The following is a 26,492-nucleotide window of genomic DNA, read 5'->3' on the forward strand; positions in this document are numbered from 1 at the left end:
ATGTCCTTTACATTTACTTCACCAGCTTCACAAGTCAAAAGAGGCCCATTTGCAGTTTGCTAAATTAATTTTTAAGCATTTTATTTATGGAAATTAGAAAAAAAACACATGACCGTAGACTTATTGATGAGAAGACCCCTCCCCCACTTCAGTTGAGCACCTTGTAGGGATTGAGGATGCCGTTGGGGTCCAGCAGCTTCTTCATGTCGCGCATATAGCCAATGGCAACCGGATCCTTGGAATAGTGCAGATAGTCCTTCTTCAGGAACCCAATGCCGTGCTCGGCACTGATGCTGCCCTTCAGCTTTGAGGTGTATTCATAGACGAAGGGCTCCACCCGCTTGTAGATCTCGTCGTTGAACTCGTCGCAGGAAACGTTCAGGTGCAGATTGGAGTCACCCAGATGACCGTAACCACAGACCACGGTGGCCAGTGGACCACAACGCTCCCGCATCACGTCCACAATGTTGTAGAAGTCTCGCAGGGGCAGCGAGATGTCGTACTTGAAGCAGAAACTCTTCTCGATCAGTCCCAGCGGCACCATCTCGCGTATCTTCCAGATCTCCTGCACCTTCCCAGGATCACCGGTCACGGTGCCATCCTGAATTTCGCCGCGCTCCATGCCATCGCCAATGAACTGGTTTATCTTCTCCTCGTCATGGTCGCCATTGCTGCCCGAGGTCTCGATTAGCATGTAAAAGGGAAAGCCCGAAATGGGTGAGCTATTTGGGATTAAATGGGATTAATGAGGGTTACTAACAGTACGGCATTGAGAAGGCCAAACCCACTTGAGGAACTTGAACTGCTGGAGGGCGGTGTTCAAGGCCCGCTCGTCAATTAGCTCGCAGGAGCTAAGGATCTCGCCCAGATTCCGCTTGGCACTGACAAAGGTCTTCAGGACATCGTCGAAGGAGTTCAGCCCGATGAAGGCCACATTGACCGCTCGCGAGGAATGGGGGCAAAGCATCGATAGCTTTGTGATCACACCCAGTGTGCCCTCCGAGCCGATAAACAAGTGCTTCATGTGGTAGCCCGTGTTGTCCTTCTTGAAATTGGACATTAGGTCAAGGACCTGACCGTTGGCCAGCACCGCCTCCACGCCCAAAACGGAGCCATGTAGATTGCCATAGCGCACCACACGCACGCCGCCCGCATTGGTGGACACATTGCCACCGATGTGGCAACTGGCCTTGGCGCCCAAATCCAGCGGAACCGTCAGTCCCACCTCCTTGGCCCTCTGGTCAAAGTTCTCCAGGATGCAGCCCGCCTCGACGACGGCGATGCCGGTGATCTCGTCCACGGACAGCACCTTGTTGAGGCGCGCCAGCGATAGCACGATCTCGTCGCAAATGGGCACGGATCCGCCCACCAGACCCGTGTTACCGCCCTGCGGCACAACCGCCAGGTGGCGCTCGTTGCAGTACTTCAGGATGGCGGCCACCTCCGCCGTGCTGCCGGGTTTTAGCACCAACTTGCTGTTGCCTGGTTATAAATCAAATATTCTTTAATCAATATGTATATAGATTCAATTGAACTAATAGGGTCTAATTGATCACGCATCTGCATTGAATAATGTAATGTTAAATAGATATATGTATTAGTTCGAACATGATTTTCTTTTCGTTGTTTAGATCTTTGATTAATCAAAATTATAAGATATGTCATCAAAACGACTATCACTTCTTATCAATTGTTTTTATCAGTGTAACCGTACAAATAAAATATTCAAGTACATTGTTCTTGAATTGAGAACATACGATCTTAAAAACCTAGTAAGTACATTTTGTTATCAATGTACTCAATATTATAACAAAATGCTGAGAAGAGAAAAGTTTAATTAAGTTATTTTAACAACGATTTGATAAGTATAGACTACTGACTGCTCTAATAGTTTATTTGTTGAGATATATAATGTAAGTACCGGCAATTCAACTTAATTCGAGCAAAATGAAAACATTTTCAACTTCATAAATGACGTTCTATTTTAAAGAACATTCTCAACTCAGTTTAGAACATCATAATGTTCTCTGTGTAGTTTTTTAAAGTTGTGTTTTGGGAATGGCAATGGATAAGGAGTTCTTACCCAACAAACCATCATAATAACATATAAGAAAACATATTTTTTAACTAAGCATGAATATAAGCTCTCTTCCTAGAACAAAACTCACCCCGAATCCTCTTTAGAAAGCAGATATTGTAGCCCTCCAGGTCCTCGGTGAGGACAAAGTTCTTGCCCAGGAGTTGCTCGAAGTGCGTCACATCCTTGTCGGTCAAAGTGGCGTAGTTGCCGCGCTGCACATTATCCGTAATCTAAAATGGGGAATGGGGTGTTATTATACCCCATACCATATAGGATATACTATGAAACTCACCACACTGGTGCAGTGGCTGGAGCACTTACCTCGGTGAGTTCCGGAATCGGTGCCCCGCTGCCCGCCATTGTGCGCACAGTGGTTGCCATGTGAGTGGTGCTCACAGTGGGGTGGGTGGTGGCCTTGGACAGGGCGGTGCTGGTGGTGGTGGGTCGCCTCATCAAAGTGGTGGCCCCGGCGCTGGCCAATCTGCGGACTTGCAGGAGCTGCTGGAATCTCATCGTGGAGGGTGGTTGCAAATACGGGCCGTTTCAAGTTTATATGTCTGTTATATGTTTCTGAAATGCCGATGGCAATGGGGAATGTCGGATTATGGTTACTAAATTTCTCTTGTATTTTAAAAACAAGTTTTTAAAATCATTGTCAGTTTGGATATCCAAAATAACTAGATAAATTTTTAATCATCTACTTAATATTTAAAGATATACAAAATACATTTTGAAAAAACGCGAATTCTTGAGCATCACACGTTCTGAAGTTATTGTTCCCTTATTGGCTATGTTGGCTTTCTTATACCACTGTCTTCGATTAGACAAAACCCCAGACTGCCGGACTTCCCCGGGGCTCTGGGATGCTTATCATATTATCACGCCACTAACCATCCACTCGATGTGAGTTATGGACGCAATCTTCTCCTCGCCGCGGACCGTATCGCACTGATAGCAGAGTCCCCAGGAAACCGAACTTTTCCACTAGACCTCACGGACTTCAAAGCTACATATGTACATATATCGCTATATATGACAGCGTTATCAGTCCGTTTCGACTTAGCTCGTGCATAAAGAAATTAGCATATTTATTTTGGACCACGCATACACTCCAACTACAAAACCGCCTGGTTTTGGTCTGGATCTAAAAGTGCAATCCACAAATCGCGAAGTCAAGATCTTTATGAGGCCACACAGATAATCGCTGGCAGGTAGATAGATCCCTAACCAAAAAACGATTATAAAACCATTTGACCCAGGGAATGGCAACCCAGAATGGCAACAGATACAAATGCAGATATATATACGGATATGTGGAACTACCTGCACAGTGGATTAGCCGTCCTTACCGGATCCGAATAGATGATTCTGTTTTTACTTAAAACATCTTGTAATATTGCAAATATATGGTTCAATTTTTAAGAATTTTTACATTTAAAATATTTTATAACATTTGAATGTGTTATTTAATAACCAAATTCCTTTTTTGAATATCAAAACTATTTTGAAGTACGTATTGAGGTTTGTTAATTGAATTTTCATATATGCAAGATACAAATATACAAATCGAAATACTTTTAAATATTTGAAAGCTTTCTAACGGCCAGATAAAACCCCCATCCCTGGTTATTTTCCCTCTCTCCTGCCTTCGCTTTATCTTTATCTGTGTGTATTCATTACGTCAAATCAAAAGATTCGAGCTTTTGTGTGGGTAAACGCGTAAACAAGTAAAAATAAACAACAACATAGGGTTAACAGGTAGCTGATAAGCCTGGAAACGTTATCAGAATCTGCATATGTAAGCCGGTCGTAAATGAAATGACGGCAATGTCATTGCAACTTAATAAAAGGTTTATTGAGGGATCCTTTATTTGCATATCACTCAGAAAATATTAGTTTTAATGCACACACACACAACCAAAAAGAGAGCCGCACGCGCCAGTTTCTCACTGGAAAATGGAAAAGCAAGAGGAGAGACTGGAACTGCACTCACAGTTTTTATTTTCAGATATTGGTCACGATGTGCCAAGGATACTTTCTACATTCATAGATTTCCCTTCTTTCCCTTTCCCTCTTTCACTTAGAGCAGCGTGTAAACCGGAACCACAACAAACCGCAACTAAAAAATCGAAACCCAAAAGGGGGGCCAATTAACTGAGAGGTGAGCGCCAAACAAAACCATATGATCGCTGAGCGAAAGCTCCCCAGAGCTTTTTGAAAAAGAGTAAATAACATGCAGTGGTGTAGGCCAAAATCTTTCCTGGGGGGTTTGATAATTAAATGATGATTTGATTTAATGCACATCTAAATTGGAAAAATATATATAAGCTGATAATACATGCAACTAAGCAATTTTAATAAAATATGTTTGATGTGCTGCAAAGTACATTTTAATGTCCTGTGTGCTAGTTAACAATTTCAATTTCCAATTTATGTTTTGTAATTTAATTTAGTTTATAGTCGAATGCTTTTTAAGCTTTGTTGGGTGAACAAATTCGTTGATCTGTAGCCCGCGCTAACCCTTGAAATCGCCAGGATTCCCGACCCGATTGTCCTACGATAATGGATTTCACCAAATTATAAATTACGTTAAGGATACCCCCCATTAAATAAAATATTAGAGAATTCAACCACAAAAACATATCGGTATCCCACTTGAAAATCGGGACCCAACTACCCAAGTAATGAAATTTAAAAGTGCAGTTTTGGGTTGCCAATCTGAAAGTCATTGGAAATACGGAAAAATCGAACATGAAAATGGCTTTAAATTTTGACCCTCGTTTAAAAGACAAATTTCGATGTAGAATATTAGAGGATTCCACCACAAACCCGTAAAGGTATCCCACTTGAAAATCGGTATCTAACTACCCAAGTTATGGAATTTTAAAGTGCAGTTTTGGGTTTCCATTCTGAAAACCATTGGAAATAGAGTAAAATCGAACATGAAATGGGTTAAAATTTCAACTCTTTTAGAAAATAAATATTTAAATGAAGATTAACGGAGAATTTAAGCACAAACTCATAGAGGTACCCCACTTCAAAATCGGAGTCCAATAACTCAAGTTATGGAATATTGAAGAGCAGTTTTGGGTCACCATTCTGTAAACCATTGGAAATAATCGAACATGAAAATGGGTTAAAATTTCGACCATCTCTGAAAATAAATATTTGAACGTAGATTTATAGAAAATTTAGACACAAACTCATAAAGGTATCCCACGTCTTAATCGGGATCAAATTACCAAAGTTATAAGATTTAAAAGTGCAGCTTTGGGGTTCCCAATTCTGAAAACCATTAGAAATACGAAAAAATCGTACATGAAAATGTGTTCAAAATGTGAATATCGTTTAAAAGAAAAATTTTAATGTAGAATATTAGGAAATTCAACCACAAATTCATAGAGGTATCCCACATCAAAATCGGTATCCAATTACCCAAGTTATGACATTAAGAAGTTCAGTTTTGGGTTTCTATTCCGAAACCATTGGAAAAACGGAAAGTACCAATATTAAAATGGGTTTACATTTTGACCCTCGTTAAAATGTAAAAAAAAAAAATGTGAAGTTATGATTTCAAGTGCGAACTTTTTTACTTCTCTAGATGTGTATAATATACATTGTTAATATACATTGTTACATTTATGAAATTAAAGTACCTAATTCGGAAATAATAAGACTCGCTAACATAAATACGTACAATGTACTTCGTACAGATATTAGATTTACTAACATCAAATGGTTAAGAAGGGTTTTTATTGAATAGCTAAACATTTTTTAAATCTGTCCCATTTTGTTTTCGCATAACAACTGTTATACTGTCACTCGAATTCACCACACACGCACAGGCCACGCCCACCGAAACAATGAGCATCCCCCACCCCCGACTACCCAGTATACCTCCATCACGTTCTCGCTTGCAGGCTGCACAATGGTGTTGTTCCTGTCACACTCTCAAGCCCCTTTTATAAAGAAAACAATTCTTTTGGTGGTGCGCCCATTTTTTATTCGCTTCGATCTTCCGTCGGCATTTTTCTAGGCATTGTGTTTTCTTGTTATATCGGAAACAAAATGGTGGTATTTAAAAATAGTTTCAGGTTTTCGTTAAAATATTTCCAAAATGTTACATATGGATACTTTACATTTTGTCAGTTCAAATTGTAGTTTGTAGTTTTAGCTGTCTGATATTTACAAGACTTAGTTTTGCCAAAAAAATGTGGAACGAGTAATAACTTAAAGAACCATTATAATAACAAAATATTTATGTAGTGCTTATAAAGTCCTATTGTTATTTTGGCTAAAATAGCAATTTTTAATAATTTCTGAAGCATTTTTGTGTAAGCATTTTAACGATATTATACACATTAAATGGTTTGCAGTGTTATTCTCTAGGTTTTAATCTGTATACATATGTATATTTTATCTGTATACATATATGTATTCTATACTCTGCACAATCGTTTTTGAAAACATATAAATTTAAATTATGAAATTGCAAAGTGTGAATCAAATATTAAAAATCAGTATAGGAAAACGAAAAAATGGCGGTTCCCGTCACGTAATATACCCGTAAAAGCAGAAATTGAACCCGTTCTTATGAATATTTTACTAGTCGAGTTAAGAAGATACAATCATGAGAACATCGTATTTTTTATTTTAAATGTACCACGATTATACTTAATACATAATATTTAACTTTTTAGAAACTATTGCAAAATTTCGAGAAAAAAAAAAAAAAGTAGAACAGAAAGTCACATAATCGTTATCGATGCCCTTTTAAGAATATCCAATCCAATAGATAACCCAACAAGGACATTATTTGATGACTATTTAAGCGATACATGCAGTTACCAAAAAGGAGGGCTCCCTAGAGCCCGGTATGCCTGCATTTTCCGCAATTCCAACAGCTCGTTCACACCCCTAATGAGCTTAGGGGTTGGATTCCGAACACCCCATTCGGATATCCGAATTGTTTCTCTTTTGAGGGTAATTGTATCATGTTTGTTTGGGAAATCGTTTCGTCGAGTCGAGACGAAAAATGGTGGAGAAGGGTAGGTTGCATTGGTTCAAAAGGTCGCATGGCAAGTGTCAGAGGGCACAACCCTTTTTTTTCGCCTTTCTGTTTGTTTTTTAGAGGATCGAACCGAATCGCAAGTCTAAGTACAGTTTCGATGGGTTTATTTTTACAGAGGGGAGAGATTCAAACTGTTATTGCCATGTTAACTTGTTAATAACTCATTGCATGTTTAATTTAATTAAAGGTGCTCCTAAATACTTGTACCGTCGAAGGAAAATGATTGTACAAAGATTGGAATTACAATATACTTTATCGCCTATTTTAAATTACTTAGGAATTTACCTTAGTAGTCCTTGGGAAGCGTATGCCACTGTCACTATGTAAGAACGACCTAAAATACCCCTGATATATAAATTTCATCCACTACGGTCTTTGAGCCAAGTTCGAGGACTTCCTGTTTACGCTACACATGACTTGACAGGTCAATTAAGTGTTCCGAAAGGACAATGGCAAATATAATGCACACGGGGTGAGTTGCTAACAATGGAGACTTTGTGATAATAAAGGAACTAGGGGCTGTTAAAGAAAGAAACATTAGGGATTGGAATTATCCCTTATAGGGGTTTGCTCCATAGAATTTTTCCAGTAGAGTGTAAGAAATTTTAATTAGCAGTTTGTTACTATGCCTCTCTGAAAGAACATGATCTTAACTAAAGGTTTTCTTAATATTTGTATTACTATAAGTTAAATTGAGCTGAAGACCAAAACATATATCATTTGTATATATAATTTTTATATTATTAAAAATAAGGAATACTATGAAATTTTTGATTTGTCGGATGATAATAACGCATATATTTTTGTAGACTTAGATACAATAGCTTATATTCCGATTCTGTTTGGTCTTCAGAATCAGAATGGAAAAGTATCTGCGTAACAGTTAAATATTTAATGATCTTTTGGCGATCCATGTTTATTTCTGGCCACGCCTTATGGCTATAAAACCCAATGTCGCTGTCTCTGGAACGGACTTCATTACGTTTGCAATAAGGCCAGAAAAAACAAAAAGAACAAACCCACTTTTGATTATCACTCAAGGCACGCACACAGGCGTATATCCTGTCCACACATGCACAACCGTTGGTGTGTATGCAGATGTTGATAATTCCAACAAAAATGGTGCTGGAAATTCTGACAATTGCCCACAGCAACAGTAAAACAACAACAACACGCCACACAGGTACAGGTACGTGTGCGTGTGAGTTTCTATTACAGCGAGCGAGGGGGAGGGATTTATGCTAATGCCAATGCGCCAGAGCGAGAGGCAATGCGCGAGTGTGAGGAGAACACGCGCAAAGCAATTTACACTCATTAAGTATTTGTCATTTTTACGAAATGCAAATGTTAGCTCTCTCTCTCTCTCTCACTCTCGTTCTCACCCCAGCCCCACTCAGCACTCACCCCAACAACAACAACCCAATAAGTTGGAGGCAATTAACTGAATGGCAAGAGGAAGAGCGCATGCTCGACTTCTTGTACAGTTGAGCGTGCGAGGAAGAGGCGAAAGAGGGAAATCGCGGCGAAGTAGGAGGCGGGCAACTAATAAGAAAAAAGCTCGGCGAAAAAAACGAAAAAAAACCGAATACCAAGCTGAACCCACAACCACACGCACACACTCACTAGAGGAGAATAAAAAAGCAAAGAGAGCGGGAGCACAAAGCACTTAACGAGCATAAAAATAATATGGCGGCAGCAGAAGCAAAAGAAATGAAACGAAACGAAATTCTGTCGAACAACAAAAGCGATCGGAATGATGAGCATTTGTGGAGCTCAGCAACGTTGTTGTTGGAAGAGGCGAGGTGGAAGGGGAAACAAGAAGACCGACAAGAGCCCAAAGCAACGCACCTATACAACTATGCACACACATAGGCAGCACAAAATGAAAAATGAAATGCCAAAGACAGGCACAGTGGGACAAGAGTGGTGGGTATGGAGTGTAAAAACATTACTAAAAATTAATATACTATAAATGTTTATTCTATAATATATCGTGTTATTTTTTCTGGCATAAGGATCATTAAAATAATTTAAGTTATTATTTATTTATCATACTGAACTATAATTAGATATAACAAAACTAATCTTTATTTCGGACTTGTACTATTTTTTGTTCAGTAATGAGTAATTAATAGATAATCATGTAATCACTTACGTCAACTAAATGTAAAATGTACAAATATAAGCGAAATTCTACTGTATTTTAAATAAAGGCGCAATGTATAGTGCTTCACTGTGCAACAATAATGGATCGCATGCCACTGTGCGGCAGAGTGAGTGAAAAAAGCATTTCGCTCTGCCTCTGCGCATACGCTACCCCTCCTCTTCCTCTTCCAACGTCTGTTTCCCGACAAGCACAACTAATAATAAAGTAAAGCCGATCCGATCCGATGCGAAACAGCAACAGAAACAGAAAGCGAGGAGGGGTGGAAGGGGAAGGTGGCAGAGGAGATGGAGAGGGAGAGGTAGGTAGGCAGTGGTGGTTGCGATGTGATGGAACGAAAAAAAGAAGATGAAGTATAGCAACAATCGGCATCGGGCTCGGGCGGTAGACATTCGAGTGTACAGACACAGAAAACTGGATTCGGTAGCGGATATTTTTTCAGCAGGGGCAGGGGAAGGGGCCCACAGTCGGGGTGGTTGGACACACACACATGCCCGCCAGCTGTAGCCTCGATTCCGGCGTTTTTTACTCGTTTTGCCCTGCAAACTGAACTGCTGCCGTTTCATTCCAACCCCAAGCGAGCAGAGGGTATCCCGCTCGCACGCGCTCTCTCGACCGGGCCGCCCCTAGTGCCGTTTCACTCGCACCCGCGCATTTCGGTATAGAGAAAAGTTATTAGTCGTTGAGAGACGAAACGAAAACGGGTTCGTTCCAGCTGCCCCTTCCCGCAGTCGCACACCGACACACCGTCACACACACATTCGCACTCAATTTTGTTTCCCAGAGCAGAGTTGTCGCCGAGGCGCACGGTTCAGATTGAAACTAAACTTGGCGGCGTGCGGTTCTTGCGCTCTGCTCTGCGTTCGTGTTGGTGTCGTATCGTATGCATGTGTATTGGAAACGGCGGAAAATTCTCGCGCCGACGCGACGCACATACTTGATACCCTACAAATTGTTTTTTTTTAATTTATTTTTTTCGAAAAGTGCTCAGACTAACGGCTGTTAATTAGTGAGTGCGAATGTTTGACATGGAAAAGTGATGCCGCGCCACAGTGGATACCCTTGCTGGCGAACCGTCGCTGGCGACGTAGGCAGTGAAATGAAAACAAGCGTCTAGACTCAAGAGTTGTCGCTGCTGAATTTTATTATCTTTTTTATGTAAGATCGCGTGCACAGGTGCTCAATCGTTGCACTGAGAGAAAAGCAAAGAGTGTCTGCTGCCAGCGGGGAAAGGGAGAGAGAGTGGAAGTGGAAGTGGAGTGTGAGTGGAGTTTGTACTAATTACTACTGCCCGTGCACGAAACACTCATTTACACGCAAGCACACACACACACACAGACACACACATTGAGACCTGGCTCTTTCGTCGGATTTTCGTATTCGTTTTCGTTTTTGTGTACATTTTGTTGTCTTGCGTTCCACGTTACATACATATATATATGTTTGTTGTTGCCTGCTGTATGTTTATATTTAATTCCCTCCCCATATATGTACATATGTGTGTGTGTTAATTAATGTACAATACAATACAAAACAAAACTACAACTAAAGGCCAAACCAAAAAGAAAGTGCCATGCCAATAAAAACAACAAAAACACCAACACCAAATAGTGTGTCCGCCGCCGCTAAAAACAAATACGGAAACAAAACGCCACCGCCGACGCATGCATACCTTTAATTTATTACACATATTGTTTTTATTTTGAATAATGGATCGTCGTGCATTGAAGTTTATGCAAAAAAGGTATTTTTCGTTTGGTTTTGTTAAATTTGTATTACACTTTTCTTTTCCTTTTTTTTTTTGGTTCGTATTGCCTGCAATGCACTCGTGCTTTTTGTTATTTGTTCTGGGTTTTTGGAAGATGCTCTCGGAATATTTATTGTTTATTGTATGGATCGTGAAACGTTAATCATCGTTCTCGTAAAAACACAGCCAGAAATATTCTGTGGCGGGAGAAGAGAAAAATGCACAAGACCCAAAACGAGTTTCCCCCTGCGACAGCCCTGCCCCTCACCCCTCCCTCCGCATCCGTCACACGCCCCCCTGCTGTGCGATGTTGCATTGTTGACAACAACGAATTTCGCAATGCATGCCTGTGTGTTTGTGCGTCGGCTGGTGGTGGTTGATTTTTCCTCTCCCTTCCTCTCACTCAATTGCCAAAGCACCATTAAAAAAAAAAAACAAAACAAGAGTTCTATGCCAAGAGTAGAAGTTTTTTGTTGCTGAAAATGCATGCGGCAACCCTGGTTGTTCTCTCAGTTGCGAAAGCAGGGTTGTCAGCAGTGACAATTAAAAATAAAATTAACTAGTTTTTGGCTTGATTATGAACGGGAGAATTAAATATTTTAGGGGATAAGGATTCGAAAAGAGTTGACCTTGCTACTTTAATAATGCTTTTCACTCAAATTTAAAATTGATAAAAATTCTCTTGTCGTATTTCAAAATTTCAAATTTAAAAATTCTATTTTGGTAAATAAATCAACAAATTTTTGTTTCATTGTTATTTTTTTTTTTGAAAATATATTCTTTCAAGTAGGCAACTCTGTTTACACCTACGCTACACCGCAGTCGGTGAGTGAGTTTGTGTGCCCTAGCTTCATCTCGCTCACTCTTATCTGTGTTATCTCTTTCGATTGCAAACTCGTTTGTGTATCAATCAATAGGCTGTCATGCCGCCATCTCACTCGCTCCTGTGCATTTTGCACGGCTGATTCCTCTGGAACTGATGTTTGATTTGAATTTGGAGAGCTCGAGCTCCCCTCCGCCCACTCTCTTTCGAGCGCATGTGTGTGTGTATTGTTTCCCCCGCATTTTTATCATTTCTTCCCTGCTGCTACTGCTTTTCCCCTGCTTGCAACAAAATTGTTTGTTGGCTATTACACACACATACATCTAGTACATACATACCAAACACCAAGTTGGGAAACCAGTCTCTTTTTCTTTTTTCTCAAGAGGTTTTTCACTGCGGGTGGCTGTGAGCTGAACTTACACGCACGCACACCCACCAGCCCGTGGCGAGAAATCCACCCCTCTAAACCGCCCACCACCCCCTGTTCCTACCCCTTCTTTTTGTGTTTTTCAGGGGTAGCTGCGACATGAGGGTTACCAAAATGCTTTTACCGGCTTTTATAACCCATTTCGCTTGCTCTTCTGCCTTCTTTCCACTTTTGCCTTTTATGCTCTTGCTTTTTATGTGCCTCGCGGGTTTTTGGGCGAGGGGAAGGGGTTGGGGGAGGGATCAGCCTCTCGGCATCACAGCTGAGGTCAACAAAATAGGACTCAGTGTTCGAGATTTATTTTTTGTTAAATTCATTCTTATATTCCATGCCAAACATAAGTTTAATAATGTATAGTAACATATTACATCATATATTTTCATTAAATCACAGTAATTATCATGTTTTTTAAAAAATATTTTTTGTATAAAGGGAAATTTTTTAATAACATTTTGTTTTAAAAAAATGTAGTTTCGTTTAAAACACGAAATTTTTCCAGGTAAAAGTTTTGCATTACTTATAATTACACTTTCATTTTAATCTATTATAATAATATCTATATTCTTTAAAAATTTTAATAATAATTTTAAAATGTAATAACTAATAATAATTAAGGTAGATACTTAATTATCCTGAAAGCGTGATTATTGCAATAAAAGATTTCACGGTTCCCTGGCTATGCCCTATAGAATACTACAGATATTAGCGTCTATCCGTTAGGCCTGGTACTTTGACCGCAGCTGTATAAAACACTAACCATCTCGTGTTGCTCCCAACTGTCAGCATTTTTAGCATTTCGATGGGAAGGTCCTTGAACTTCGTCTGCAATTCGCATCGGCCTTATTGCCCCTCTACAATAATATCAAACGGTGCCAGCTGCGTGGCTAAATTAGTTTCCCGGCTTGTGTTTTCAAATGAGGAAAACGAGTACGGCTGCGGTGCTTCACATGGAAATGGAAATTCGAAAAGCAAACCCATAGATAAAGATCGATGCGATGGCTGTCGGCCCGCTCCTTTCTTTGCTTTCAATAAAGTCCTTTTCGCATTTTGCCAAATGTTTATTGTCGCTCAAAAAGGGCGGGTATACGTATACAGCAAAGGTATACAAAATGAAGGAATAGGGATCGGGATCGTGGTCGTCTCTCTACCTAAAAGAAAACTAGGGGACACTCTACTTTTGTTTAAAATATTGATAGAAGTGATTTGAAAGTGATTCAAAATGTGGATATACATATGATTTGGAAACTGAAAATTTTCCACCTTTTTGGCTCTATTTGCTTTTCCCGCATTTGTTTCTGGCACTCTCAAGCCGTCATCTTTAATATTTACCCTGCAAATATGTTCATTAAATAAGAGGACTCTTGTTTGTTAGTTCCAGCATTTGTCTCACATATTTTCAAATGACTAAACCCAGATTTTAGTATTTACCAAGAAGCCAGCTTAAATTATAAAAGTGTTATTTGTCTTATTTATTTTCTATATTGTGGTGTAGCGTTGATTAATTTAAAACTAGTTTACTTTTTTGTCCATATTATAAAATTTTCTTATTAACGATATTTTTAAATACAATCCTTGGATGTAATATTATAAACATTTTTCAATTTCCGATTAAAAAGTGGTCTTCTACTACCAATAAACTAATTAAAGTATAAAAACGGCGACTGATTTCAATTATGTACATATTGATTACCTATTCCGTGTTTATTATTTATTTAAACAAATTTAATTTAAGGCTTTGAAGTAGTATTCATATCTTTAGTGGCATCTTAGCTAAAATCACTGGGTTAAGCAGCATGTTTCCTTTGATTATATGTTTGTATAAAAGAAAGGGAATGGGGGAAGGGGCAGGGGTGGTAGTAGGGGGATGCTAACAACCTGTTTGCACTGCCTTGTTAGTGTTTGTTGCTAGGACAAGAGAAGACCATTAGGAACACTGTTCCTCCAGCTTTGTTTGCGTGTGGTCCCAACATATTTTACTCTTCTTTCTTTATTGAGTTGAGCAAATGTTTACTGATCTCTAAAACTCCTCTCTTCCGAATACCACAGAGCGGACACAGAAAGCGACAGCAACAACACAACAGTAAGCACCACAGCATCCCAGGGGACACCAGCATCGGCCATATCAGCAGGTGGCACTCTACCCCTCAAGGACAACTCCAACATTCGCGAGAAGCCCCTACACCATAGCCACCACAACAACAACAACAACGCACCCAACCCACACCAGCATCCTCATCACCAGCAGCAGCAGCAACAACAACAGCAGGCCGGCGGCAAGCAGCTTGAGCGGCCACTGAAGTGCCTAGAAACGCTCGCCCAGAAGGCGGGCATCACCTTCGACGAGAAATACGATGTGGCCAGTCCCCCCCATCCCGGCATTGCCCAGCAGCAGGCGACTCCAGGATCAGGAACAGGAACAGGAACGGGAACGGTATCATCAGGCACAGTCACACCCACAAGTCATCGCCACGGAACTCCGCCCACTGCCCGCAGACACACCCATACCCCAAACACACCGGGCAGGCCCAGTGCACCCAGCACACCCAACACTAGCATTAGCTCCAACTCGAATTCCCACTCTCTTACACTCTCACACGCCCTCGCCCGCCACACCAGTCTCACGCTGGAGAAGGCGCAGAATCCCGGCCAGCAGGTGGCCACCACCACCACGGTGCCGCTGCAGATTTCACCGGAGCAGCTGCAGCAGTTCTACGCGAGCAATCCCTATGCCATCCAGGTGAAGCAGGAGTTTCCCACGCACACGGCTGGCGGCGGGGGAACCGAGCTGAAGCATGCAGCCAACATCCTGGAGGTTCAGCAGCAGTTGCAACTGCAGCAGCAGCTCTCGGATGCCAGTGGCGGGGGTGGAGCAGCATCGGGCGGCGCCGGCGGAGCACCTAGTCCAGCCAACTCGCAGCAAGGCCAGCAGCAACAACAACAGCAGCAGCACTCCACCGCCATCAGCACAATGTCACCGATGCAGTTGGCGGCCGCCACCGGCGGAGTGGGCGGGGATTGGTCGCAGGGCAGGACAGTGCAGTTGATGCAGCCCTCGACCGGCTTCCTGTACCTGTCGGGCAATCTATTGCAGCCAGGTGGCCTCGGCCAGCAGCCCATCCAGGTGATCACCGCCGGCAAGCCCTTCCAGGGCAACGGTCCGCAGATGCTCACCACCACGCCGCAGAACGCCAAGCAAATGATCGCGGGCCAGGCGGGATTCGCCGGCGGCAACTATGCCACCTGCATTCCCACGAACCACAACCAGTCGCCCCAGACGCTGCTAATCTCGCCGATGAATGTCATCTCCCACTCTCCGCAGCAACAGCAGAACCTGCTGCAGTCGATGGCCGCCGCAGCGCAGCAGCAGCAACTCACCCAGCAGCAGCAGCAACAGCTCAACCAGCAGCAGCAGCAGCTCACCCAGCAGCAGCAGCAACAACAACAGCAGCAGCAGCAGCAGCAGCAGCTGGCTGCTCTGGCCAAAGTGGGGGTAGATGCGCAGGGCAAGCTGGCCCAGAAAGTGGTTCAGAAGGTGACCACCACTAGCAGCACGGTGCAGGCTGCGACGGGCCCAGGATCCGCTGGGACGAACCAGGCCCAGCAAGTGCAGCAGGTCCAGCAACAGCAGCAGCAGACCACCCAAACCACCCAGCAGTGCGTCCAGGTCTCGCAGTCGACGTTGCCAGTGGGAGTGGGCGCCCAGTCTGTTCAGACTGCCCAGCTCTTGAACGCGGGCCAGGCGCAAATGCAGATCCCCTGGGGATTCTGGCCGAATGCGGCAGGGCTGCAGCCCTTCGGCTCCAACCAGATCATCCTCCGGAACCAGCCAGACGGGACGCAGGGCATGTTCATCCAGCAGCAGCCCGCGACACAGACCCTGCAGACACAGCAGAACCGTAAGAATAAATGTTACAACCGTACTGCCCTCGGAACTAAATCAAACCATCTCCCCACAGAAATCATCCAGTGCAATGTGACCCAGACTCCCACCAAGGCACGAACCCAGCTCGATGCACTCGCTCCCAAGCAGCAGCAGCAGCAGGGAAGCACCACCAACCAGACGCAGCAGCAGCAGCTGGCCGTGGCCACTGCCCAGCTGCAACAGCAGCAGCAACAACTCACAGCAGCTGCTCTGCAGCGGCCGGGAGCCCCGATCATGCCGCACAATGGAACTCAAGTGCGTCCGGCCAGTTCCGTGTCCACCCAGACGGCGCAGAATCAGAGTCTGCTGAAGGCCAAGATGCGCAACAAGCAGCAGCCGGTGCGACCCGCTTTGCCCACCTTGAAAACAGAGAACGGTCAGGTCGCGGGCCAGAGCAAGGTGGTCGGTCACCTAACCACAGTGCAGCAGCAGCAGCAGGCGACGAATCTCCAGCAGGTGGTCAATGCGGCGGGCAACAAGTGAGTAGAGCTCTTTCAGCATCAATTCCACCCAACTAATTATGTCCAAATCCTTGCAGAATGGTTGTGATGAGCACGACGGGAACTCCCATCACCCTCCAGAATGGACAGACCCTTCATGCAGCCACTACGGCGGGAGTGGACAAACAGCAGCAGCAGTTCCAGCTGATTCAGAAGCAGCAATTCCTGCAGCAGCAAATGTTCCAGCAGCAGATTGCCGCCATCCAGATGCAGCAGCAGCAGGCGGCAGTTCAGGCACAGCAACAGCAACAACAGCAGCAGCAGCAGCAAGTCTCTCAGCAGCAGCAGGTGAACGCCCAGCAAGCGGTAGCGCAACAGGTGGCGCAGGCTCAGCAACAACAAAGGGATCAGCAGCAGCAAGTTGCCCAGGCCCAAGCGCAGGCGCAGCAGCAGCAGCAGCAGCAGGCACTCGCCAATGCCACTCAGCAGATCCTGCAGGTGGCTCCCAATCAGTTCATCACATCCCACCAGCAACAGCAGCAGCAGCAGTTGCACAACCAACTGATTCAGCAACAACTGCAGCAACAGGCGCAGGCGCAGGCACAGGCCCAGGTGCAGGCCCAAGCGCAGCAACAACAACAGCAGCGGGAGCAGCAGCAGCAGCAACAGCAGCAGAACATCATCCAGCAGATTGTGGTCCAGCAGTCGGGCGGAGCGACCGCCCAACAGCAGCAGCAACCACAACAGCAATCTGGACAGCTGCAGCTGAGCAGCGTGCCCTTCTCGGTTTCTTCGACGACGACTCCAGCCGGAATAGCCACCTCCAGTGCCTTGCAGGCAGCCCTCTCCGCCTCAGGCGCCATCTTCCAGACGGCCAAGCCTGGCACGTGCAGTTCCTCCTCCCTCCCCACCAGCAGTGTGGTCACCATTACCAACCAGAGCAGCACTCCCCTGGTCTCCAGCAGTACGGTGGCTAGTCTGCAGCAGGCACAGGCACAGGCTCAAGCTGCTCAAATCCAGCAGCAGCAGCAGCTGATCAGCGCCACCATTGCAGCGGCCTCTCAACAGCAGCAGCAGCAGCAAGGACATCCTTCACTTACGCCCACCACGCCCTCGCCCACCACAAATCCCATTCTGGCCATGACCTCGATGATGAATGCCACGGTGGGCCACCTGTCTACTGCTCCGCCCGTGACTGTATCTGTGACTAGCACCGCTGTCACTCCATCGCCGGGTCAGCTGGTCACCCTCAGCAGTGCCAGTAGCGGAGGAGGAAGCTTTCCGGCCACGCCCACAAAGGAGACACATTCAAAAGGGCCCACCGCCACCCTGGTGCCCATTGATTCGCCAATGACGCCGGTATCGGGACATGACACCTGCACCACACCCAAATCCTCCACTCCCGCCAATGTCAGTGCACCCGTGGAGGCCAGTAGTTCCACGAGCGAGGCTCTGCCCAACGGAGAAGCTTCAGATCGAGCTTCCACGCCTTCGAAAGTCGCCACCACTCCCACTAGTAAACAAAGCAATGCAGTGCAGCCAACGAGCAGCAGCTCCACCCCCACCAGTGCCAGTGGGAAGGAAGAACCCAAGGTGGTAGCCTCCGTCGGTTCCACGTCCGCGACTTCCACGCCAACGACGACAACGATCAGCAATGGCATTGGAATGACCAGAACGACGGCAGGCTCCACTGCTAGCTCAACCGCTAGTACAACCACCACCAGCTGCAGCTCTTCAACCACAAGTTGCACGAGCACTACCACAACCACCACGTCGAGCAACAGCAATGGGTCCAAGGATCTGCCCAAGGCGATGATAAAGCCGAATGTCCTAACCCACGTCATCGACGGCTTCATCATACAGGAGGCCAACGAGCCCTTCCCCGTCACCAGGCAACGCTATGCTGATAAGGACGTCAGCGACGAGCCGCCAAGTGAGTCTACCCCCCTGCCATTGTCACATAATCCCAATCTTACCATGTCACTTTCACTTTTCGCAGAGAAAAAGGCAGCCATGCAGGAGGACATGAAGCCAAGTGGAATAGCGTCAGCTCCAGCCTCGGACATGGTGGCTTGCGAGCAGTGTGGCAAGCTGGAACACAAAGCAAAGCTCAAGCGAAAGCGCTACTGCTCGCCAGGATGCGCCAGACAGGCGAAGAACGGCATCGGGGGAGTTGGAGGAATAGGAGAGACCAACGGCCTGGGAATGGGCGGAATCGTTGGAGTGGACGCCATGGCATTGGTGGACAAACTGGACGAAGCTATGGCCGAGGAAAAAATGCAGACGGATGCCATACAGTCGAAGTCGGAATCCCTTTCAACGGAGGTGCCTCCGTTGCTACTACCAGTACTGCCAGCGATTTCAGCCCCATCCCCACATGCTATTCCCATGGGTTCACCGTTGCCAGTTGCAATGCCTTCTCTTGCTCCACTGCCCGTGGTTAGTGCGCCGGCGGCGCCCACCCCATCGAGTGTAAATGGAACAGATCGCCCACCCATAAGCAGCTGGAGTGTGGAGGAGGTCAGCAACTTCATCAGAGAGCTGCCTGGGTGTCAGGACTACGTGGACGACTTTATTCAGCAGGAGATCGACGGTCAGGCGCTGTTGCTGCTCAAGGAGAACCATCTGGTGAACGCCATGGGCATGAAGCTGGGCCCAGCCCTCAAGATTGTCGCCAAGGTGGAGTCCATGAAGGAGGTTCCGTCACCGGGCGAGGCCAAGGATGCAGGCGCTCAGTAGGGACTGCGTGAGGCGCATAAGATGATCTCCCAACCGAACAGTGGAGCTGGTAGAACCATGTCTGTCGTGCCGGGTGAATCTGATTCAATCTATTCGTAAAGTCAATACCAGCACCAGGCCAGCGAGTCGCAAAACCCATCAACCTTGTACATATTTCCATGTTTCAATTTAATTCATAGACAAACATATTTATTTAGCGATAAAATAAAAACGCCAGACAGTCAGAAAATAAATGGAATTACTTAAACTATGTATAAGCTTTGAATAATGTTTTAACTGAGCTGCCAGCCAAGTGAAATCGATAGAATTCTATAATTAAGCATTAGTTTAGATATAAGTAGACTTTTAATAACTCTAATCGTCATGGGTCGTTTTTAAAGTATTTTAAGCTAAGCAATCACTAACAACAGAAACATTTTAAACTTGCAAAGGAATATATATAACATCTATAAGTGAATTTAAATTTTTTTTCTAACAAATTTTGAAATGCCTAGAACTAAGATTATTTTTTCAACATTATTTTTTTGCTACTGCTGAACAAGATAAGAAATGCACTACATAGTGTTTAATAAATGTGAAATAAACATTATTTTGTGGTTTTACTTGGGGTTTATGTTTATGAAATTTATATTAAATTACAAGGCATTAAACGGTAGAATATTAATTATCAATGGATCCCAGTTTCATAGACTGTTCTACGATTGATTCAACGCAACAAAGTGGTACGGAATAGCTTTGATCCGATTTTTACTGTTCCACAGTCAAAAAAAGAAAACAGCTGAGTGCAAAAAAGTTTTGTAAATAGTTATTTTGCCATTTCAATTGTTTAATAGTATTCAATAGCCCAAAAAGTAGAACAACATAGTATAGTATATGAAAATGTTCATAAAAAGTAACATTTTTCTGTGGTTTTCTTTCTTTTGACCAAGTTATCAGCGGAATAATCTTATAAAAGTGGTCGCCAAACACCACCGCAATCCACCATTATTATTCATCAAAATATGTCAACGTCACATCTTTATATCGAAGAATATTTTATATTAAAATAAGCAATCAGAGAAAAAATCCCAGAGATCCTTCAGATATTCCTAATTGAATTTGCGTTAATTATGATACACGCAAACAAATTTGGTGGGTAAAATGTATGGTAGCTATAACAAAAATTTTATTATTAAGATGTTCTAAACAAAAATTTTTCAGAAAAAGATTCCATTAGTTGTGACCGTTTAAGTACTCACACAAAAAATCTTTTAGGCACAATTGACCAATATAGTAGTTAAATGGTCCCAAGCCATCGAATTGTGAATTTGACCAACTAAGCAGGTAATCTTCCACTATTAAAAAGTAACCAAAGCAACAATAAAATACATGTCACTATTTTTTAATAGTTGCTAACGCTTTTTTTTAAAGGTAACACTCAATTTTACCCATAACAATTTTTTGTGAGTATTATTGGCCAATGACCAACATATGTTTAAAAATGTAAATTCGAGTACCTCGAATGTACCCTTATGTACCCTTAACTTTCAACTCACCATCGGTTAGATCCGATTTAAATTATTTTACACTAAACAAATCTTGGATGGCACAAAATTTTCTGATATGTGGGCTTTAGAATATCTTCACAATCACTAGAAGAATCTATATTTCAAATTTTACAAATCAAAATCGCATTTACACTTTAACAAAATCTTTAAAAATGTGTGCGCCAGATAGAGAATAGTGTCCCTGATAAAGAATAGATATACTTTATAGGGCCGCAAACCATACCTGTTACATAAAAACTTTACTTCGAGAGTATGGTGGTCAAAAAAAGCAGTTAAAACTCGACTTTCTTGATCACAACAGTTTTAGTAGCTTGCTTGCTTTTTCACTAAATCGAAAAATACAATTTCCAATATCGCAAAAATTCGCTTGAGAACCAAAAAGCTCAATTAAAAGAGTTTTATTTAAAGAATTGAAACAATTTTGCAAGAAAAACTGTTATACAGCAAATTCACCACACTTTTAGGCCACGCCCACAAAAACGAACGTTGCCGCACAAAGAGAAAGGTAGTGAGGGCTATACTGTTGTCCTTGTCTTGCCCACGTCTGCAGAGCGACTAATTTCCCTCCCCTAGCCACACCCCCTCCCTGCTGAAAACAAGTAATGTGCCCATTTTTCTCACTTCCACCTTCCCGTCGGCATTTTGTTATGGGGCGCAATTAAGCAGCGACGCCGGCAGAGGCAGAGGCAGAGCGGTGGGCTTACCTATGAATTATTACGGTTGTTGTTGTTGTTTTTATTGTTGTGGTGGATTGCAAATCAAAATGGAGAAAGTTAACATAACATTTATCAACATTTAAAATGTAAATGACGTTTACATCTGAGTTGAAAATGTTCTTAAAAATAGAACGACATTTTTGAAGTTGAATATATTTTCATTTTGCTCCAATCAAGTTGAATTGGCGGTATTTACATTGTATATCTCAACAAGTAAACTATTATTCCAGTCAGTAGTGTATACTTATAAAAAGGTATTTAATAAACTCAATTTAACTTTTGTCTTCTCACCATTTCGTTCTAATATTGAAAACATTGATACCAAAATGTACTTACACGGTTTTTAAGAACGAATGTTCTCAATTCAAGAACAACGTACTTAAATAATTCTCTCTGTGTATATGTGAAGAAACTTTGATCGTTGCTTACCAATATTTTACCGAGCTGTTAAAAGTATCTAAGAACAATCTTAGACCTACACACAAAAACATTAATTATAAAAATAAATACACATATCTATTTAATATTTATTGTTGCTTTGGTTACTATTTATAGTATCACATTTGTTGTGTGAGTAACAATCCGATGGGTTGGCTCCACTATTATATTATTTGGTTTGACCAAATTGTTTTCTTTTCGTGAAATTTAAAAAACAAAAATGAAATTACATACACAGAGAGGAAAAACCAAGAACATTGTGCTTGAATTGAGAACATTCGTTCTTAAAAACCATGTGAGCACAAATGTTCTTACTTTGAGCTGAATGTTCTTAATTCTAGAACGAAATGGTTGGAACTAAAAATGTGAAATGAGTTGATTTCGTTCCATTTTCAAGTTGATTTTGGTTGATATGATAACATTTCGTGATGTAAGGTTGCACTGGAAATAAAAGAATAAATGTGAGAGTAATTATAAGTTTTTTTTATGATTTTCTGACAATTATATGTGTTTTTGTTTACATGTGTTTATATTTACATACAGATATGTATGTGGAACCCATAAACAGACGTGGACACCAACGATTTTGTCCTTACAAAATTCTTGAGGAAAACACACTTAATGCAGCCAATCTTTAAAAACAATTCAGCACACACTTGCATTTTTATGTACATTCCATACATACATAGATTTTACTGCAAAGAAAAGAAAAAAAGAGCTGTTAAAGTGTATTTTATCTTAAAGCTTTAAGTACTAACGAATTTATACTAACCTTCATGGAAAAGAAGAAGGGTCAAACGCGTGCTAACTGTTAACCGAAAGATACTAACGCGTTATAAAAAATCCGCAACACCATTTCAAGTCGAAATGCAACTCACTTTTTGTTCTATTTTTAGTCCTTGACGTTTCTTACTTTAAGAACATTTTCAGATTATTGGGTTTCTAAGAACAAATTGAATTTGATTTAAGAACCACGTGCTAAATGTATACATTTCGTTCTTGTTTTGAGAACAATTTTCATTTAACCAAATTTTAAGTACAAACTCAACTTGATTCAATCACAAAGAGAACATTGAGCTCAAAAAAAGTCGTTCTCATTTAAAGCACATTTTCAACTCAGATGAGTACGTCAGAATTCACTCTGTGTAGAGAAAAAGTCCAACGTTTAAATTAGGTCCAATATTTACTTAAATTATGTCGTGTACCGTGAAAAGAGTGGAAAAAAGCTTGGGTTCGCCACACTGAAGTGGATGGATAGAAGTTGCAGCCTGATAAAGTGAGTATTTCGGGTAACCTAGTTTTTACACTGCTTTAAGAATTGGTACATATGTTATAAGGATATTATATATATAGCTATAGCTATCAGTAGGACCCATGAACAAGCTTTTGCTTTGTCTGCTTTTGCTGATGATTTCTGAATGGGAACCCAAAACTGAACTTCTAAATATAATAACTTCGGTAATTGTTTCCAGATTTTGAAGTGGGATAACTCTACTAGTTTGTGGTTGAATTCTCGAATATTCTACTTTGAAATCTGGCTTTTTAACGAGAGTCAAAATTTTAATCCATTTTCATGTTCAATTTTTCCGTATTTTCAATTGCTTTCAGAATGGGAACCCAAAACAGCACTTCTAAATTCCATAACTTGGGTAATTGGATCCCGATTTTTAAGAGGGATACAGGTATGAGTTTGTGTTTAAATTTTCTATCAATCCACGTTCCAAAATTTATTTTCAAAGAGGGTCGAAATTTCAACCCATTTTCATGTTCGATTTTTCAGTACATCCAATGGTTTTCAGAAAGGGAACCCAAAACTGCACTTCTAAATCCCATAACTTTGGTAATTTGATCACGATTCGGACGTGGGATACCTTTATGAGTTTGTGTCTAAGTTCTCTATAAATCTACGCTCGAATATTTATTTTCAGAGATGGTCGAAATTTTAACCCATTTTCATGTTCGATTATTCCGTGATTCCAATGATTTTCAAAATGGTGACCCAAAACTGCTCTTCAAGATTCCATAACTTGAGCTATTGGACTCCGATTTTAAAGTGGGATACCTCTATGAGTTTGGGCTTAAATTCTCTAACAATCTTCATTTAAATATTTCTTTTTTAAAAGGGTTGAAATTTTAAACCATTTTCATGTTCGATTTTTCCCTATTTCCAATGGTTGTAAGGTATGGTGACCCAAAACTACACTTCAAGAATTTATAGCTCGAGTTATTGTACTCCGATTTTGAAGTGGGATACCTCTATGAGTTTGTGTTTAAATTCTCTTTTAATCTACGTTCAAATATTTATTTTCAAAAATGGTCGAGATTTTTAACCCATTTTCATTTTCGACTTTTTCGCATTTTTAATAGCTTTCAGAAAGGGAACCCAAAACTTAATTTCTATTACCCATAACTTCAGTTATTCGATTCCAATTTTCAAGTGGGATACCTTAACGAGATTGAGGTGGAATTCTCTAATATTCTATATATAAATCTGGCGTTTTAACGAGAGTCAAAATTTTAACCCACTTTCATGTTCGATTTTAACGTATTTCCACTTGCTTTCAGAATGGGAACCCAAAACTGCACTTCTGCCTCCTTCTTGCGATCCTTGCGGAAACGCAGCTCCGGCTCCTTGGAGTCAGTAGAGTGCCATGACTTAATGTCTGTTCGAACTTGGGTGTGCCCATGTCCATAAGGTTCATTTCCGTACTACTTGCTCAACTTACTTACTTACTTATTTTGTAAAATATTAAAATTTGTTAGCGCTACTTCAAAACTTCATGCTATTTTAACATAAAGTAGTGTTTATGCAATACCAATACTATTTGAAATCAAGGATAATGCTAACACTTTTGAGTTGAGACAAAAGCTGGAGCCGATATTAGCAGTTCCTCTGCTCCAGAATTGTACATATATATGCATAAATCTGAGGAGAAAATAATAAACAAGGAATTTAATACCGATGTTTTAACTGCGAGGACTTCGGATTCGAGAATGGGTGCGAAACTCTCCGTATTCCGCGGAAACTCATTCGTGGCTTACGTACGATTTTATAGCCAAGTGTATAAAAACGGACAACCGATTAACCACCATTTCCACGTGCCTCAGCAATAGGTGAGCAAGGTAAATATATAGGGGAACTGAATATTACGATAATATTGGTCCTTTAATGAGGGGTATCCTAAACGTAATTTTAAATTTTGTGAAATCCATACATTCCTTAGCGCGATATGCTGTTCTCGCAGGACGATCGGATCCTGGCGATGATTTCAAGGGTTAGTTCGGACTACAGATCAGCGAATATTTCCACCGAACAAAGCTTAAAAAACATTAGACTATACACTAAAGTTCGGACAAGCTGTCAGCTAAATTAAATTACAAAACATAAATTGTAAATTGATATTGTAAACTATCACACAGGACATTGCAGCCCATCGAAAACATTTTATTAAAATTCTAATTTAGCATATGTAAGTGCTTTAATTGGGTTTGGGAGAAAGAGCGGTGAAAGTGTGAAATTGACAATTTAGAAAATTGAAGCTGTAGGGTCTCGGCCTTATGGAGAAATATTGGAAATTCACATAACAAGTACAATGCACTCCCTTCATCTTCGCTCTGGTTCTTTGTGATTACCCCGAATCCCCCTTCCGCGATCCTTGTTGCTCACCCCTAAAATTAAGCTTAGGGGTTGATTTCGTTGTCCATCTCGTTTATGATCCTGAAAAGTCTGGCTTTTAAGGGTAATTGTAACTGCTTACATAGCTTGGAAAATGTTATGCGGTGCCTAAAATGGTGGCTAAGGGTGCACTGGGGTCGCCGAGGTCTACAAGTGTCACAGAGGTCAACCCTTCTCTGCCTTGTTTGATTTATTCCAGGACACTACTTCACCCCTTTACCCACAAGTGAACTTGGTACAGTTTATTCAATATCCCTGGGGGACAAAAGAACAATCATTAAAGCAAAAAACAAGAAAATATGTCTGAAATTATACTAAGATCCCAACTCGGGTGGAACCTTATGCAAAAAGTTGATTAAAAACCCCCATGACCAAATCCCTAGCACGCCACTGTACACGGTCTGCGTATATATGTACATATGTATATCCTATACCACCAAATAACCCTGCAGATGATCCATAAGAGGTTACAGGTCAACAGGTCAGGTTGGAGAAACGGCAAGTAATAACAGAAAAGAAGGTGATTGAGTTTTAAAGTTTCAGTTGTGCAAAGCGTGTCAAGAACTGCTTGTTTGTTGAAAAATATAAGAACATTTATCAAAATAAAAAAAATAATTACTGCAAAATTAGTTTATAACCATAGTCAGATCCACCGTTTTGTAAGGATATAGATTTAATATTATTTGGTTTGGATTGTAAGTA

At 41.9% G+C, this 26,492-nt stretch overlaps 2 protein-coding genes across 3 annotated transcripts; one reads left to right on the plus strand and one right to left on the minus strand.

The window, feature by feature from the left end:
• Positions 1 to 48: 48 nt before the first annotated feature.
• LOC119557592 (D-2-hydroxyglutarate dehydrogenase, mitochondrial) lies at positions 49 to 4,228 on the minus strand. 2 transcript variants are annotated; one of them, XM_037870394.1, is made up of 5 exons: positions 4,074 to 4,228; positions 2,402 to 2,650; positions 2,169 to 2,310; positions 789 to 1,482; positions 49 to 722 (listed from the first exon to the last, which is right to left on the minus strand). In XM_037870394.1, exons 2-5 carry the CDS (start codon positions 2,591 to 2,593, stop codon positions 149 to 151), a joined length of 1,602 nt encoding a protein of 533 aa, XP_037726322.1. In that variant the 5' UTR covers positions 2,594 to 2,650; positions 4,074 to 4,228; the 3' UTR covers positions 49 to 148. The 2 variants fall into 2 exon arrangements, with proteins under 2 accessions (XP_037726322.1, XP_037726323.1); XM_037870395.1 differs by lacking the exon at positions 4,074 to 4,228 and adding an exon at positions 2,972 to 3,071.
• Positions 4,229 to 10,882: 6,654 nt separating this feature from the next.
• LOC119556415 (polyhomeotic-proximal chromatin protein) lies at positions 10,883 to 19,962 on the plus strand. The gene is made up of 5 exons (XM_037868610.1): positions 10,883 to 11,059; positions 14,359 to 16,208; positions 16,269 to 16,713; positions 16,773 to 18,607; positions 18,674 to 19,962. Exons 1-5 carry the CDS (start codon positions 11,025 to 11,027, stop codon positions 19,411 to 19,413), a joined length of 4,905 nt encoding a protein of 1,634 aa, XP_037724538.1. The 5' UTR covers positions 10,883 to 11,024; the 3' UTR covers positions 19,414 to 19,962.
• Positions 19,963 to 26,492: the final 6,530 nt, after the last annotated feature.

The sequence above is a fragment of the Drosophila subpulchrella genome, chromosome X, assembly GCF_014743375.2.
Source record: "Drosophila subpulchrella strain 33 F10 #4 breed RU33 chromosome X, RU_Dsub_v1.1 Primary Assembly, whole genome shotgun sequence".
Lineage (NCBI taxonomy): Eukaryota > Metazoa > Arthropoda > Insecta > Diptera > Drosophilidae > Drosophila > Drosophila subpulchrella.

Excerpts from the sequence above, each read along its gene's own strand:
- LOC119557592 (XM_037870394.1), bottom strand. The coding sequence starts at position 2,593 with ATGAGATTCCAGCAGCTCCTGCAAGTCCGCAGATTGGCCAGCGCCGGG. Across the intron at positions 2,311-2,401 it reads CGATTCCGGAACTCACCGAG|ATTACGGATAATGTGCAGCG; the intron begins GTAAGTGCTCCA and ends TCCCCATTTTAG. Across the intron at positions 723-788 it reads CAGCAGTTCAAGTTCCTCAA|CTCACCCATTTCGGGCTTTC; the intron begins GTGGGTTTGGCC and ends AATCCCAAATAG.
- LOC119556415 (XM_037868610.1), top strand. The coding sequence starts at position 11,025 with ATGGATCGTCGTGCATTGAAGTTTATGCAAAAAAG. Across the intron at positions 16,714-16,772 it reads GTCAATGCGGCGGGCAACAA|AATGGTTGTGATGAGCACGA; the intron begins GTGAGTAGAGCT and ends AAATCCTTGCAG. Across the intron at positions 18,608-18,673 it reads CGTCAGCGACGAGCCGCCAA|AGAAAAAGGCAGCCATGCAG; the intron begins GTGAGTCTACCC and ends CACTTTTCGCAG.